This window comes from Taudactylus pleione, unplaced genomic scaffold (genome assembly GCF_031769625.1).
Source record: "Taudactylus pleione unplaced genomic scaffold, aTauple2 ptg000976l, whole genome shotgun sequence".
NCBI lineage: Eukaryota > Metazoa > Chordata > Amphibia > Anura > Myobatrachidae > Taudactylus > Taudactylus pleione.
The window spans coordinates 2577577-2590431 of NW_028285377.1; the positions used below are offsets into that span (position 1 = coordinate 2577577).

A 12855-nucleotide genomic window follows, 5' to 3' on the forward strand; every position below is an offset into this window, starting at 1 on the left:
CTGGACTATTAAACCCACTTTCCTACCTTTCCTTTGCCTGTCCAGGATAGCACAGAGGTCTGCTCACGCTGCACATCGCTCCCACATAGCACAGAGGTCCGCTCACTCTGCACATCGCTCCCACATAGCACAGAGGCCCACTCACGCTGCACATCGCTCCCACATAGCACAGAGGCCCGCTCACTCTGCACATCGCTCCCACATAGCACAGAGGCCCACTCACGCTGCACATCGCTCCCACATAGCACAGAGGTCCACTCACGCTGCACATCGCTCCCACATAGCACAGAGGTCCGCTCACTCTGCACCTCGCTCCCACATAGCACAGAGGTCCACTCACGCTGCACATCGCTCCCACATAGCACAGAGGTCCACTCACGCTGCACATCGCTCCCACATAGCACAGAGGTCCGCTCACTCTGCACATCGCTCCCACATAGCACAGGGGTCCGCTCACTCTGCACATCGCTCCCACATAGCACAGAGGCCCGCTCACTCTGCACATCGCTCCCACATAGCACAGAGGCCCGCTCACTCTGCACATCGCTCCCACATAGCACAGAGGCCCGCTCACTCTGCACATCGCTCCCACATAGCACAGACATCCGCTCACGCTGCACATCGCTCCCACATAGCACAGACATCCGCTCACGCTGCACATCGCTCCCACATAGCACAGACATCCGCTCACGCTGCACATCGCTCCCACATAGCACAGAGGCCCGCTCACTCTGCACATCGCTCCCACATAGCACAGAGGCCCACTCACGCTGCACATCGCTCCCACATAGCAGAGGTCCACTCACGCTGCACATCGCTCCCACATAGCACAGAGGTCCACTCACGCTGCACATCGCTCCCACATAGCACAGAGGTCCACCCACGCTGCACATCGCTCCCACATAGCACAGAGGTCCACTCACGCTGCACATCGCTCCCACATAGCACAAGGGTCCGCTCATGCTGCACATCGCTCCCGCATAGCACAGAGGTCCGCTCACTCTGCACATCGCTCCCACATAGCACAGAGGTCCGCTCACGCTGCACATCGCTCCCGCATAGCACAGAGGTCCGCTCACTCTGCACATCGCTCCCACATAGCACAAGGGTCCGCTCACTCTGCACATCGCTCCCACATAGCACAGAGGTCCGCTCACGCTGCACATCGCTCCCACATAGCAGAGGTCTGCTCACACTTCACATCGCTCCCGGTTGGTACTGCCTGTCTGTGCTTTTCCTCCACTCAAAGTGCTGCTTCCAGACCAGCTGATCGCAGCATCCAATCCCTGGGGATCCTCCCCTATAAGAGATGGCTGTATGTCTGTCTGCAGTCACTTGCTCACAGTGTGTCTCCCCAGCATGATGGTAAACTGCACGCCAGAGTTCCCTCCTGAACAACAGTATGGGCACAGCCATTTTGGACTCTTCCTCCACTCAGAGCGCTGCTCCCAGACCAGCTGATCGCATCATCCAATCCCTGGGGATCCACCCCTATAATTCCATTCCCTGGCTGGCCCTCATTGCCAGTACAACGCGTTGCTTCTTGCTGAAGTTACAGCTCAGTGCTGAGCTCCCAGTTACTCTGTATCTGTACGGTCCCAGTCCGTTATATCCAGTTCCTAGATCTGGTAAAACAAGTCTCCTATACCATCTTGCACACAAGTCTGGTTTTACCACTGAGACTTGTTCTTACAGCAACCATCGGTTCCAGCCTATATCTCCAACCATTAGTCTCATCCGATGCTGCCAACATCGGACTTTTATCAATTAAGTTCCTAAATTCATCAACATCGGTCCCAACCGATCAAGTTCATCAACATCTGTCCCAACCGATCACCACCCAAGTTCATTCACGCCTCTCATATCTCCTCTTCAGTCTCCCACACATGTTCCAACCCAACACCAACCCTCAGGCGTGACACAAGCTTTGGGCCCCCTCACTTGCAGGCCTCACGCTGACTTCATAATATACAACACGGTAGTGCGCCATGTGACCAACCAATACACACAGCATCCCAGTGTCTCATAATAATCTGTGTCCCCTATAATCAAATAATCTGCACCTCCTTTAGTGAAATAATAATAATCTGTGCCACTATTAATCAAATAATATTCTGTGCCCCCTTACATTAAAAGAAAAAAAAAAATCTGTGATCCCTTACATAAAAAATAAATAATAATCTGCGCCCCCTTTAAACTCACAAGTGCCTGATGTCAGCAACGCTGCTTGGAGGCTCCACAGATGGGTCTGCTGGCAGAGGGTGACCTGTAGTCCGGACAGCGGATAGACTGGTCAGAAGACTCGAAGAGGTCCTCTCCTCCTGCCTGTCACACTCACGAGATCACCTCTGGAAGTCAATTGGCAGGCAGTGTATACTTGTCCAGAATTGCAGCGCATGCGCAGTAGCCTACCCTGTCCATGATTGCTGACAGTCTGGACTGTCCAAGGAAATAGTGGTTGGGTAGCAGCCATCTGTCTGCCGGCACTGTGAATCATGAATGATGAAGATTGGATCAGTGGAGGGGGCCCGTCAGGCACCAGCCTCTATGGAGATGATCTGATTGCTGGCCATCAAGATCAGACAGTTGGGTCCTTTGCTTAGAGCAGGATTTCCCAAACACTCTGCCCTCAAGGCACACTAACAGTCCAGGTTTAAAGGCTAGCCATACTTGAGCACAGGTGTCTTAATTGGTACCTCAGTTATTTCAATTTAACCATCTGTGCTCACGCATGGATATCACTAAAACCTGGACTGTCGGTGTGCCTTGAGGACTGAGGTTGGAAAACACTGGCTTAGAGGCACAATATAATGAAGGAAAGCGTCAGATGAGATGTTTTCTCCTGTATACTTAAGACGATGGACAGCACTGCTATAAAATATTATTTTCACGGGGGAATCTCTCAGAATTCTAACTTTCAGGAGTGAGGGAGAGCAATTGATCTACTCCCGATACCAGCAATATCGGCAGTATTATTAATTAATCGGGAAACCACGGCTTTATTTCTGTGTGTTCAAACCAGCCCAGATAATTTTACAAATGAAATCATACTTATTTTAACAATAATTTCTATCTTTAAATTTACTTTTACAGCTGATAAAACTTAATTTACATGAAACACAAATCACTAATATTTATAATTACTTTTCTTTAATATATTTAATTCTCCAGTTTCCTGGAGTATGGAGAACACAAAGGGAATTTGTATGGTACAAGTGTAGACACAGTGAAAGACGTCCTGGATGCTGGAAGAATCTGCCTAATTGATCTGGAGCCACAGGTTAGAATGACTACACCTCAATCTGTAATAATGTACACAAAACCTTTTATGATCATGTTTTCTGCCTAGTATTTACATAATTCATACTAACTTCTTATAATAACGTGTCAGAGTACTCAAGCTAGGAAACAAAATATTAATATATCCTTTAGCCAAGTCCCATAGAGCCGGCTAATCAATCTGCTTTTGTGTTATATACTGTGATATGATCGGGGTAGGGGTCCTTCTACTGGGGTAGATGGACACCTCCTTACACACAGCAGCCAGGAAACAGCACTCCAGTCCTGGGTTTTCGTGCAAGCTGGTCGGCGCCAGTTTTTATTGTGCAACACAAATAATCAAATAAACAAAACATAAAATAAATCCTGGCCCGTCTGGGCTCTAACTAGACAGTAAATTCCCTCACTAACCGAACACTAAACAAACTCACGTCCACAGTACCTTCTGAATTGTAGCAAACAGTGTCTCAGAGCAAGCTAACCTGCGGGCCTGCTCTCCCAGGTAAGAGACACTGCATCAAAACTCTTACACAGCTATATCGAGCCACTTCCAGGTGTAATCCCTAATTAGCCTGCTCACAAGCTGAAATGCCTAACACCTGAAACGGCCCTGTGGATGGAGCCCTCCCTTCTCTCTCACATCCACACCCTTAGGACCCATTCTCTGGCTTTTACCAAAACCCAACACTCAGATCTGTTTGTAAAACAGACTCTTCCTGGGGGTTAAAATACATATTACAGGAATCTGGGACACACATACACGCCATCCCTAACTTCTCCAGTGCTTCTGTCACAATACGTAGCGTCAACCCTCTAACGCCACCTTCCCCTTAATGTAAGTTTAGTAGGTATGGATCGATAGACACCAGGGGGTATATTTACTATCTATGTAGTTACTATGGTTCGATTAGAGATTCATTTTTATGAATCACTGAAATCTGAGATCGAATTGAACTTGAACAGCAAAATCCCTCAGCAAATCTCAAATTAACTAAGAATGGATTTTGCTTTCGATTTTCAACTCTAATTCGATCGTTTCAGTTTAAGAAGGGATTTGCGGTTCGATTTTGCATGTTCATGTCCAAATCGAACAGTAAATCCCACTCCAAAACGAACTTCAAAGCCCCAAATGAATCGAACTGCTTCATGCTGTCATCTTCAGCATGAGAAGTTTGATGTATGCATGTATCTGTCACAACAGTGAGATGCATGCATGTATCTTACTGTAAAAAGCTTGTAAAGTGTTAATGTTTAACAAAAAATGACGTGGCCCCCCTAATTACACAACCAGCTCCAGACTTTGCAGCCAGTCCTGGTTGTGTAAGTACAGGGAAAAAATTGCGTAGGGTTCCCCCTGTACTTAGCACAACCAGCACCAGGCTCATATCCGGTCCAGGTTCTGTAATTCCAGGGGAAAAAAATGTGTAGGGTTCCCCTGCGATTCTCACAACCAGCACCGGACCCTTTCTAGTGGGGAGGGGGGTCGGGTTGGGGGGTAGGTAATGTCACAGCCAGGGAAACCCTATCACCGTCATTTATTTTTTGTAACATTAACTCTTTCAAAGCTTTTTACAGTACAATACATGTATGCATCTCACTGATGTATGCATGTATCTGCGTGAAATCGAACTGATCATGCATTCGTTTTCAGCATGATCAGTTCTTCTATTCATTTGGGGATTCGTGGTTCGAGTTTGAGTTAGTTTATCATTCGATTTACAAATAGAATGTTAGAGAACAATAGGATCAATTCGTTTACTATGTGAAAACATCGATGTTTTTCAGAAATTCGATTTAATTTCAAATTCCTTTTTCTGTTCGATTTGACATTCGATTTTGCCTTTAGTAAATCCCTTCATAAAAAAATCGAACCGATATCGAATGCAAATTTGCACAGAAATCAAAATCGAACAATAGTAAATATACCCCCCAGAAAGTAGAAAGTGAATGGTCGACAGGGACAAACGGTTGACGAGTAAATGGACGACATGGACTTAAGGAAGCCGGGCACAGTGGCCGCATTAGTCACTAATAAAAGCAGTTACGGTAGTTTTCATTTTGTTCTTTTTCTGCTTTTATAGTGTGTTACATCGGCTCGAACACATGAACTCAAACCATACATAATATTTATTAAACCAGCAAGCAGAAACTGTATGAGGCAGACCAGAGAGAACGCCAGCATCATCACAGGTTACTTTGTGAACATGAAATATAAGGTAAGTTGACAGCCGTTGTATTTAGAGCTCAGCCTTATTAAGAATAATATAAAAATTTTAATAAATTAAATATTTTGCTGCAAATCCGACCAATCTTATATTATTATTATTATTATTATCCTTTATTTATATGGCGCCACAAGTGTTCCGCAGCGCCTTACATAGTACATAGAAATAATAAGTGAACAAGAAACAAGTAACTTACAGTACATTACAGTGCAGGACAGGGACACAACTTATATACATTGCTGAAATAGTGATTAAAGCACTCACAATAAGCTGCCGGGAGTTGGCGGTCCCGTGTTAGGTGCCCTAATGGGGAGTAGAGAGTAGAAGAAAATGTAAAGAGAAGCACATGAGGGAAGAGGTCCCTGCTCATGAGAGCTTACATTCTAAGGGGAGGGGCAGACAGACAGGCGTGACACAGAAGGGGAAGATAGGAAGGAAAGAGCATGAGGTGGGTTAGGAGGAGTGCTGGAAGGCCTTGATGAAGTAGTGGGTCTTGAGAGCCCGTTTGAAGATTTGTAGAGAGGTGGAGAGTCTGATAGGGAGAGGGAGAGCATTCCAAAGGTAGGGAGCAGCACGGGCAAAATCTCGGATGCGGGAGTGGGAGGAAGTAATCAGTTGGCAAGAGAGGCGGCATGCATTAGTTGAGCGAAGTGGGCGGGTGGGAGTGTGAAGGGAGAGAAGGTCAGAAATGTATGCGGGAGAGGATTTGGTGAGGGCTTTGTAGGTGAATGTAAGAACCTTGAATTGGCATCTGAAGGGGAAGGGGAGCCAGTGTAGGGCTTGAAGGAGAGGGGAAGCAGATATAGAACGTCTGGAGAGGAAGATGAGCCGAGCAGCAGCATAGAGAACAGATTGTAGTGGAGAGAGGTGAGAGACTGGGAGGCCAGCTAGGAGAAGGTTACAGTAGTCCAATCTGGATATGACCAGTGAGTGGATGAGGGTTTTAGTGGCATCCTGGGTGAGGAAGGGTCTAATCCTGGAGATATTTTTTAGGTGAAAACGGCAGGACTGCGAGATGTGCTGAATGTGCGGTTTAAAGGAGAGGGAGGAGTCTAGGATAGCTCCAAGACAGCGCACTTTGGGGCTAGAGGAGATAGTTGTGCCATCAATAGATAACGAAATTGTGGAAAGTGATGTAGTGGAAGAGGGTGGGAAGATGATCAGCTCAGTCTTAGACATGTTAAGTTTAAGAAAGCGCTGGGACATCCACGAAGAGACAGCAGAGAGACAGTTGGAGATACGGGTAAGGAGCTCAGGGGTGAGCTCAGGGGTGGAAAGGTAAATTTGAGTATCATCTGCATAGAGATGATATTGGAGGTCAAAGGAGTTAATGAGTTCACCTAAAGAGGATGTATATAGGGAGAAAAGGAGAGGTCCAAGAACAGAACCTTGGGGAACTCCTACCTTTAGTGGAAGTGGAGGGGAAGAGGAGTCATGAGAGGACACAGCGAAGGAACGATCAGAGAGGTAGGAGGAAAGCCAGGAGAGGGCAGTTTCACGTAAACCGAGAGAGTAAAGGATTTGCAGGAGGAGAGGGTGGTCTACAGTGTCAAATGCAGCAGAGAGGTCAAGGAGAATGAGCAGAGAGTAGTGACCCTTGGATTTGGCAGCAAGGAGGTCGTTGCTGACTTTCGTGAGGGCAGTTTCCGTGGAGTGGAGAGATCGGAAGCCAGATTGAAATGAGTCAAGGAGGGAGTGGGAGGAAAGAAAGGTGGTAAGGCGGTTGTAGACAATACGCTCAAGGAGTTTGGAAGCAAAAGGGAGAAGAGAGATGGGTCGATAGTTTGAAAGTATGTTAGGATCAAGGGTAGGTTTTTTAAGAATGGGGGAGACAAGAGCATGTTTGAATGCAGAAGGGACAGTGCCAGATGATAGGGAAAGATTAAGGAGGTGAGCCAGATGGGAACAGGCAGAAGGAGACAAGTGGGAGAGGAGACGGGAAGGGATAGGGTCAAGAGGGGAGGTGGAAGGAGGGGAGGACCGGATGAGGGCCAAGACTTCCTCTCCAGAAGCAGGGGAGAAGGATGTCAGAGTTGGTGAGACAGAAGGGGAGGGGTGGTAAGGGCAAGGAGGGAGAGGAGTGCTAAGGGTCTGATGGGATATGATGTCCTCACGTATGGAGTCAATTTTAGATGTAAAGTAGGTGGCAAAGTCGAGGGCAGAGAGCGAGGAGGGAAGGCGAGGAGGGGAAGGGCAGAGTAGGGAGTTGAAAGTGGCAAAGAGACGCCGGGGGTTTGAGGACTGGGAGGAGATGAGGTTCTTGAAATATGTTTGTTTGGAGAGAGACAGGGAAGCACTGTAGGAGGAGAGAATAAATTTGAAATGGAGGAAGTCAGCCTTAGAGCGTGACTTTCTCCACTGACGCTCCGCAATTCTTGAACACTTTTGTAGGTATCTGGTGCATTTGGAATGCCAGGGTTGTGGTGTGGATCTGCGAGGGTGAGTGGTTATTGCTGGAGCAACAGAATCAAGAGCAGAAGCAAGGGAGGAATTGTACAGGGAAGTAGCTTGTTCAGGACAGGAGAGAGAAATGATAGGGGAGAGAAGAGAGTCCAGCAGGGAGGAAAAAGCAACAGTGTCAATAGCCTCAATATTACGCTTAGTAATGGTAGCCTTAGGAGTTAGAGGAGGGCAAGGAGAGAGGGATAGGTTAAAAGAGAGAAGGTGATGGTCAGAGAGGGGGAATGGGCAATTGGAGTAATCAGAAATATCACAACGGTGCGTAAAGACCAGGTCAAGTGAGTGCCCACTCACATGGGAGGGTGAGGAGGTCCATTGGGCGAGACCAAATGAAGAGGTGAGGGTAAGGAGTTTAGCTGCAGAGGATTCTGTGGGAATGTCAATAGGAATATTAAAATCACCTAGGATAATGGAGGGAAGATCTGAGGAGAGAAAGTGAGGGAGCCAGGAAGCGAAGTTGTCAAGGAATTTGGAGGGAGAGCCAGGGGGACGGTAAATGACAGCTACTCTGAGGTTTACTGGTTGGAAGAGTCGTATAGCATGAACCTCAAATGTGGGGAATGTAAGGGATGGTTCAGAGGGTATTAGCTGGTATGAGTAACTGGTGGATAGAAGGACCCCAACTCCACCACCATGGCGACCCCCAGGCCGGGGGGTGTGGGAGAAGGCAAAGCCCCCAGAGGATAGAGCAGCAGGAGAAGTGGTGTCAGAGGGTGAGATCCAAGTTTCAGTGATGGCTAGGAGATTCAGAGAGTTGGAGATAAAAAGGTCATGGGTGGGGACCAGTTTATTACAGACTGACCTGGCGTTCCAGAGGGCACAGGATAGAGAGATAGCATTTGTGGGGGAGATGTGAATGAGATTGTCCGGGTTGCTGTAACGTGGAGGTGAGATTAATTTGGGGGACCGATATGAATAGAGTTTAGTGATGGTGCGGGCACCTGAGCTGGAAAGGGAACCAATAGGAGGTGGGCAGGGAGGGAGATGTGGATGGCAGTGGGGTGAAGTGACAGGGAGAGGAGTGTAGGAGGAGGGTTTGGTGGTGGGGTAGTAGGACAGAGGGGGGGTAGAACAGGAAGAAAGTGGAGTAATGGGTGAGGAGTGAAGAGTAGGCAGACAGAGGAGGGGGGAGAAGGGGAGGAGGAGGTGGAAGAGATAAGGGGGAAAGGATAAAGGTGGAAGCAGGGGGCAGAACAGAGGATTAGGTAGAGACAGAGGGAAGGAGGGAGTTGACTAAAACCTTGTCATGGTGTTTATAAGCAAACAAGAGGAAAGAAATTTGGAAATTTAAATGAGATATGAGTGAAAGAGATTTGTAGGAATGCAAGTAAGAAAACAGTGACGTATCAAAGAACAGTGTATCAATATGTATGCAGATTAACAAGATTGTTATAGGGAGAAATAAAAGTGGGGTTCTAAAGTGTGCAGAATGTGAAAAATAACGCAGATTGTAAGTAGACAGAGGATGTGAGGCTAGGCAAGAGAGCTGAGATAAAGGACAGTGTTTCAAAGTTGATAGATATAAACTGACATGGGGAAAAGTACGATAAGCATTGAATTGTATGCTAGAATCAGTAGGCCAGCATTATGAATAGCATTAGAAGTGTTCTTGCCGTGATTGTACAGGGAGTCCAGTTGTAGTCTGAGTCTTTAGATTGTTGGGGTTTGTTGCGTGATGGACCTTTTTTCTCCTTCTGTTTTTCCTCGGAATAACGCAGGTCTAACGCTAGTTATGCACTTAAAAAACTGCACTTAGAAAAAAAGCTGCACCCAGCCAAGGCTTCCCCAGCCAAACTACTGACACTTATACAGGGAAGCAGGCAAGTGTGGACACTAATTAATGAAAACCCCCAATTGGCCAGCCAGAGAAAGCTAGCAATAAAAATGGCTTAAGTCAACAATGACCACATACCATACATCTAAGGCTACAAATAAATCAAGCATTCACTTTAGTCAATAAACTGAGAGAATCCTTAAAACAATGTAACTATTACAAATCATAAGGCATTAGAAACAAAGCATAAGGATTCAGTAAAGAATAAGCTAGTTACCTATGATTATAATTAATAAAGGAGGCACAGGAGGTGAAACACTTTGCAGTCACAGTCAAATTCAGTTACCTATGATTATAATTAATAAAGGAGGCACAGGAGGTGAAACACTTTGCAGTCACAGTCAACTTCAGTTACCTATGATTATAATTAATAAAGGAGGCACAGGAGGTGAAACACTTTGCAGTCACAGTCAACTTCAGTTACCTATGATTATAATTAATAAAGGAGGCACAGGAGGTGAAACACTTTGCAGTCACAGTCAACTTCAGTTACCTATGATTATAATTAATAAAGGAGGCACAGGAGGTGAAACACTTTGCAGTCACAGTCAACTTCAGTTACCTATGATTATAATTAATAAAGGAGGCACAGGAGGTGAAACACTTTGCAGTCACAGTCAACTTCAGTTACCTATGATTATAATTAATAAAGGAGGCACAGGAGGTGAAACACTTTGCAGTCACAGTCAACTTCAGTTACCTATGATTATAATTAATAAAGGAGGCACAGGAGGTGAAACACTTTGCAGTCACAGTCAACTTCAGTTACCTATGATTATAATTAATAAAGGAGGCACAGGAGGTGAAACACTTTGCAGTCACAGTCAACTTCAGTTACCTATGATTATAATTAATAAAGGAGGCACAGGAGGTGAAACACTTTGCAGTCACAGTCAACTTCAGTTACCTATGATTATAATTAATAAAGGAGGCACAGGAGGTGAAACACTTTGCAGTCCCAGTCAACTTCAGTTACCTATGATTATAATTAATAAAGGAGGCACAGGAGGTGAAACACTTTGCAGTCACAGTCAACTTCAGTTACCTATGATTATAATTAATAAAGGAGGCACAGGAGGTGAAACACTTTGCAGTCACAGTCAACTTCAGTTACCTATGATTATAATTAATAAAGGAGGCACAGGAGGTGAAACACTTTGCAGTCACAGTCAACTTCAGTTACCTATGATTATAATTAATAAAGGAGGCACAGGAGGTGAAACACTTTGCAGTCACAGTCAACTTCAGTTACCTATGATTATAATTAATAAAGGAGGCACAGGAGGTGAAACACTTTGCAGTCACAGTCAACTTCAGTTACCTATGATTATAATTAATAAAGGAGGCACAGGAGGTGAAACACTTTGCAGTCACAGTCAACTTCAGTTACCTATGATTATAATTAATAAAGGAGGCACAGGAGGTGAAACACTTTGCAGTCACAGTCAACTTCAGTTACCTATGATTATAATTAATAAAGGAGGCACAGGAGGTGAAACACTTTGCAGTCACAGTCAACTTCAGTTACCTATGATTATAATTAATAAAGGAGGCACAGGAGGTGAAACACTTTGCAGTCACAGTCAACTTCAGTTACCTATGATTATAATTAATGAAGGAGGCACAGGAGGTGAAACACTTTGCAGTCACAGTCAACTTCAGTTACCTATGATTATAATTAATAAAGGAGGCACAGGAGGTGAAACACTTTGCAGTCACAGTCAACTTCAGTTACCTATGATTATAATTAATAAAGGAGGCACAGGAGGTGAAACACTTTGCAGTCACAGTCAACTTCAGTTACCTATGATTATAATTAATAAAGGAGGCACAGGAGGTGAAACACTTTGCAGTCACAGTCAACTTCAGTTACCTGTAGATTGGGAGAGAGGCGGTGTCAATTCATTCAGGATCAGCAGAAGAATTAACTAATAAAAAATAACGCAGGTCTAACGCTAGTTATGCACTTAAAAAACTGCACTTAGAAAAAAAGCTGCACCCAGCCAAGGCTTCCCCAGCCAAACTATATCAGACCTTACATACTTTACACGGCTAATTGTCACTACATGGCCATTTCAGTCACACACACTGCGAACATGGGTATAACAACAAGATGGCTGACGGGTTTCATCCTGTGTGATTAAGCTTGTTCTTTGCATTATGAGCCTCCAAATTAAAACTTTTCAACAAAGATAATTTATTATGTTATTACTAGTATTTTTGAACCGTCATTTGTTGTACACACGATCCGCTGTACGAAGGTGTGATGTATCTGTACACGCTGCATGTAACCACACCGCGTGTCAGCCGTGGAATCAGCCCATCTGATGTACAGCACATCAGATGGGATGATGGATTGGGTACAGAACAATATATCGGACGATAGTCGGATGGTATGTACCCAGTTTTAGAATGGGACTAATCCCTATCAGCTGCTGTGCTTAGTGGGACTACACAGCGCCTTAGGGGATCTGACTCCTTCATGAATGAGAAGTAAAGTTTCTGTTCTCTGCAGGAGGAAGATTTCCAGGAGATAGAAGAATCTGCAGCAAAAATGGAGGCTCAGTTCCATCAGTTCTTTGACCACGTGTTGGTGAATGATGATTTGCAGTCTGCTTGTATCCAGCTCATGTCCATTGTCCGGCGTGCTCAGGATGAACCACAGTGGATTCCAGCATCTTGGATCTGCTCAGATTCATAATTGTCAAGAAAGTAAACGCTAGTTATGAAAGGCCTATGTGACGTGGATATAGTGTAGAATTATTATTTTGTACTTAAAAGTGCACAGACTTTAGTTAAGCTTTCTACAGCTCCTGTTCATGTGTGTATGTGTATGTATGTGTGTGTGTATGTATGTGTGTATGTATATGTATGTGTGTATGTATATGTGTGTGTATGTATATGTATGTATGTGTGTATGTATGTGTGTGTATGTATGTGTTTGTATGTATATGTGTGTATGTGTGTGTTTTTTGTATGTGTGTGTATGTATATGTATGCATGTGTGTGTGTATGTATGTGTGTGTATGTATGTGTGTGTATGTATGTGTTTGTATG

General features: G+C 45.1%; 1 protein-coding gene across 1 annotated transcript in view; it reads left to right on the forward strand.

The window, feature by feature from the left end:
• MPP4 (MAGUK p55 scaffold protein 4) overlaps positions 1-12499 on the forward strand; it is a 212495-nt gene extending 199996 nt beyond the window's left edge. The window contains exons 18-20 of the mRNA XM_088460721.1: positions 3172-3280; positions 5361-5495; positions 12314-12499. Coding sequence (XP_088316847.1) covers positions 3172-3280; positions 5361-5495; positions 12314-12499 — 430 coding nt within the window. The remainder of the gene's footprint in view (positions 1-3171; positions 3281-5360; positions 5496-12313) is intronic.
• Positions 12500-12855: the final 356 nt, after the last annotated feature.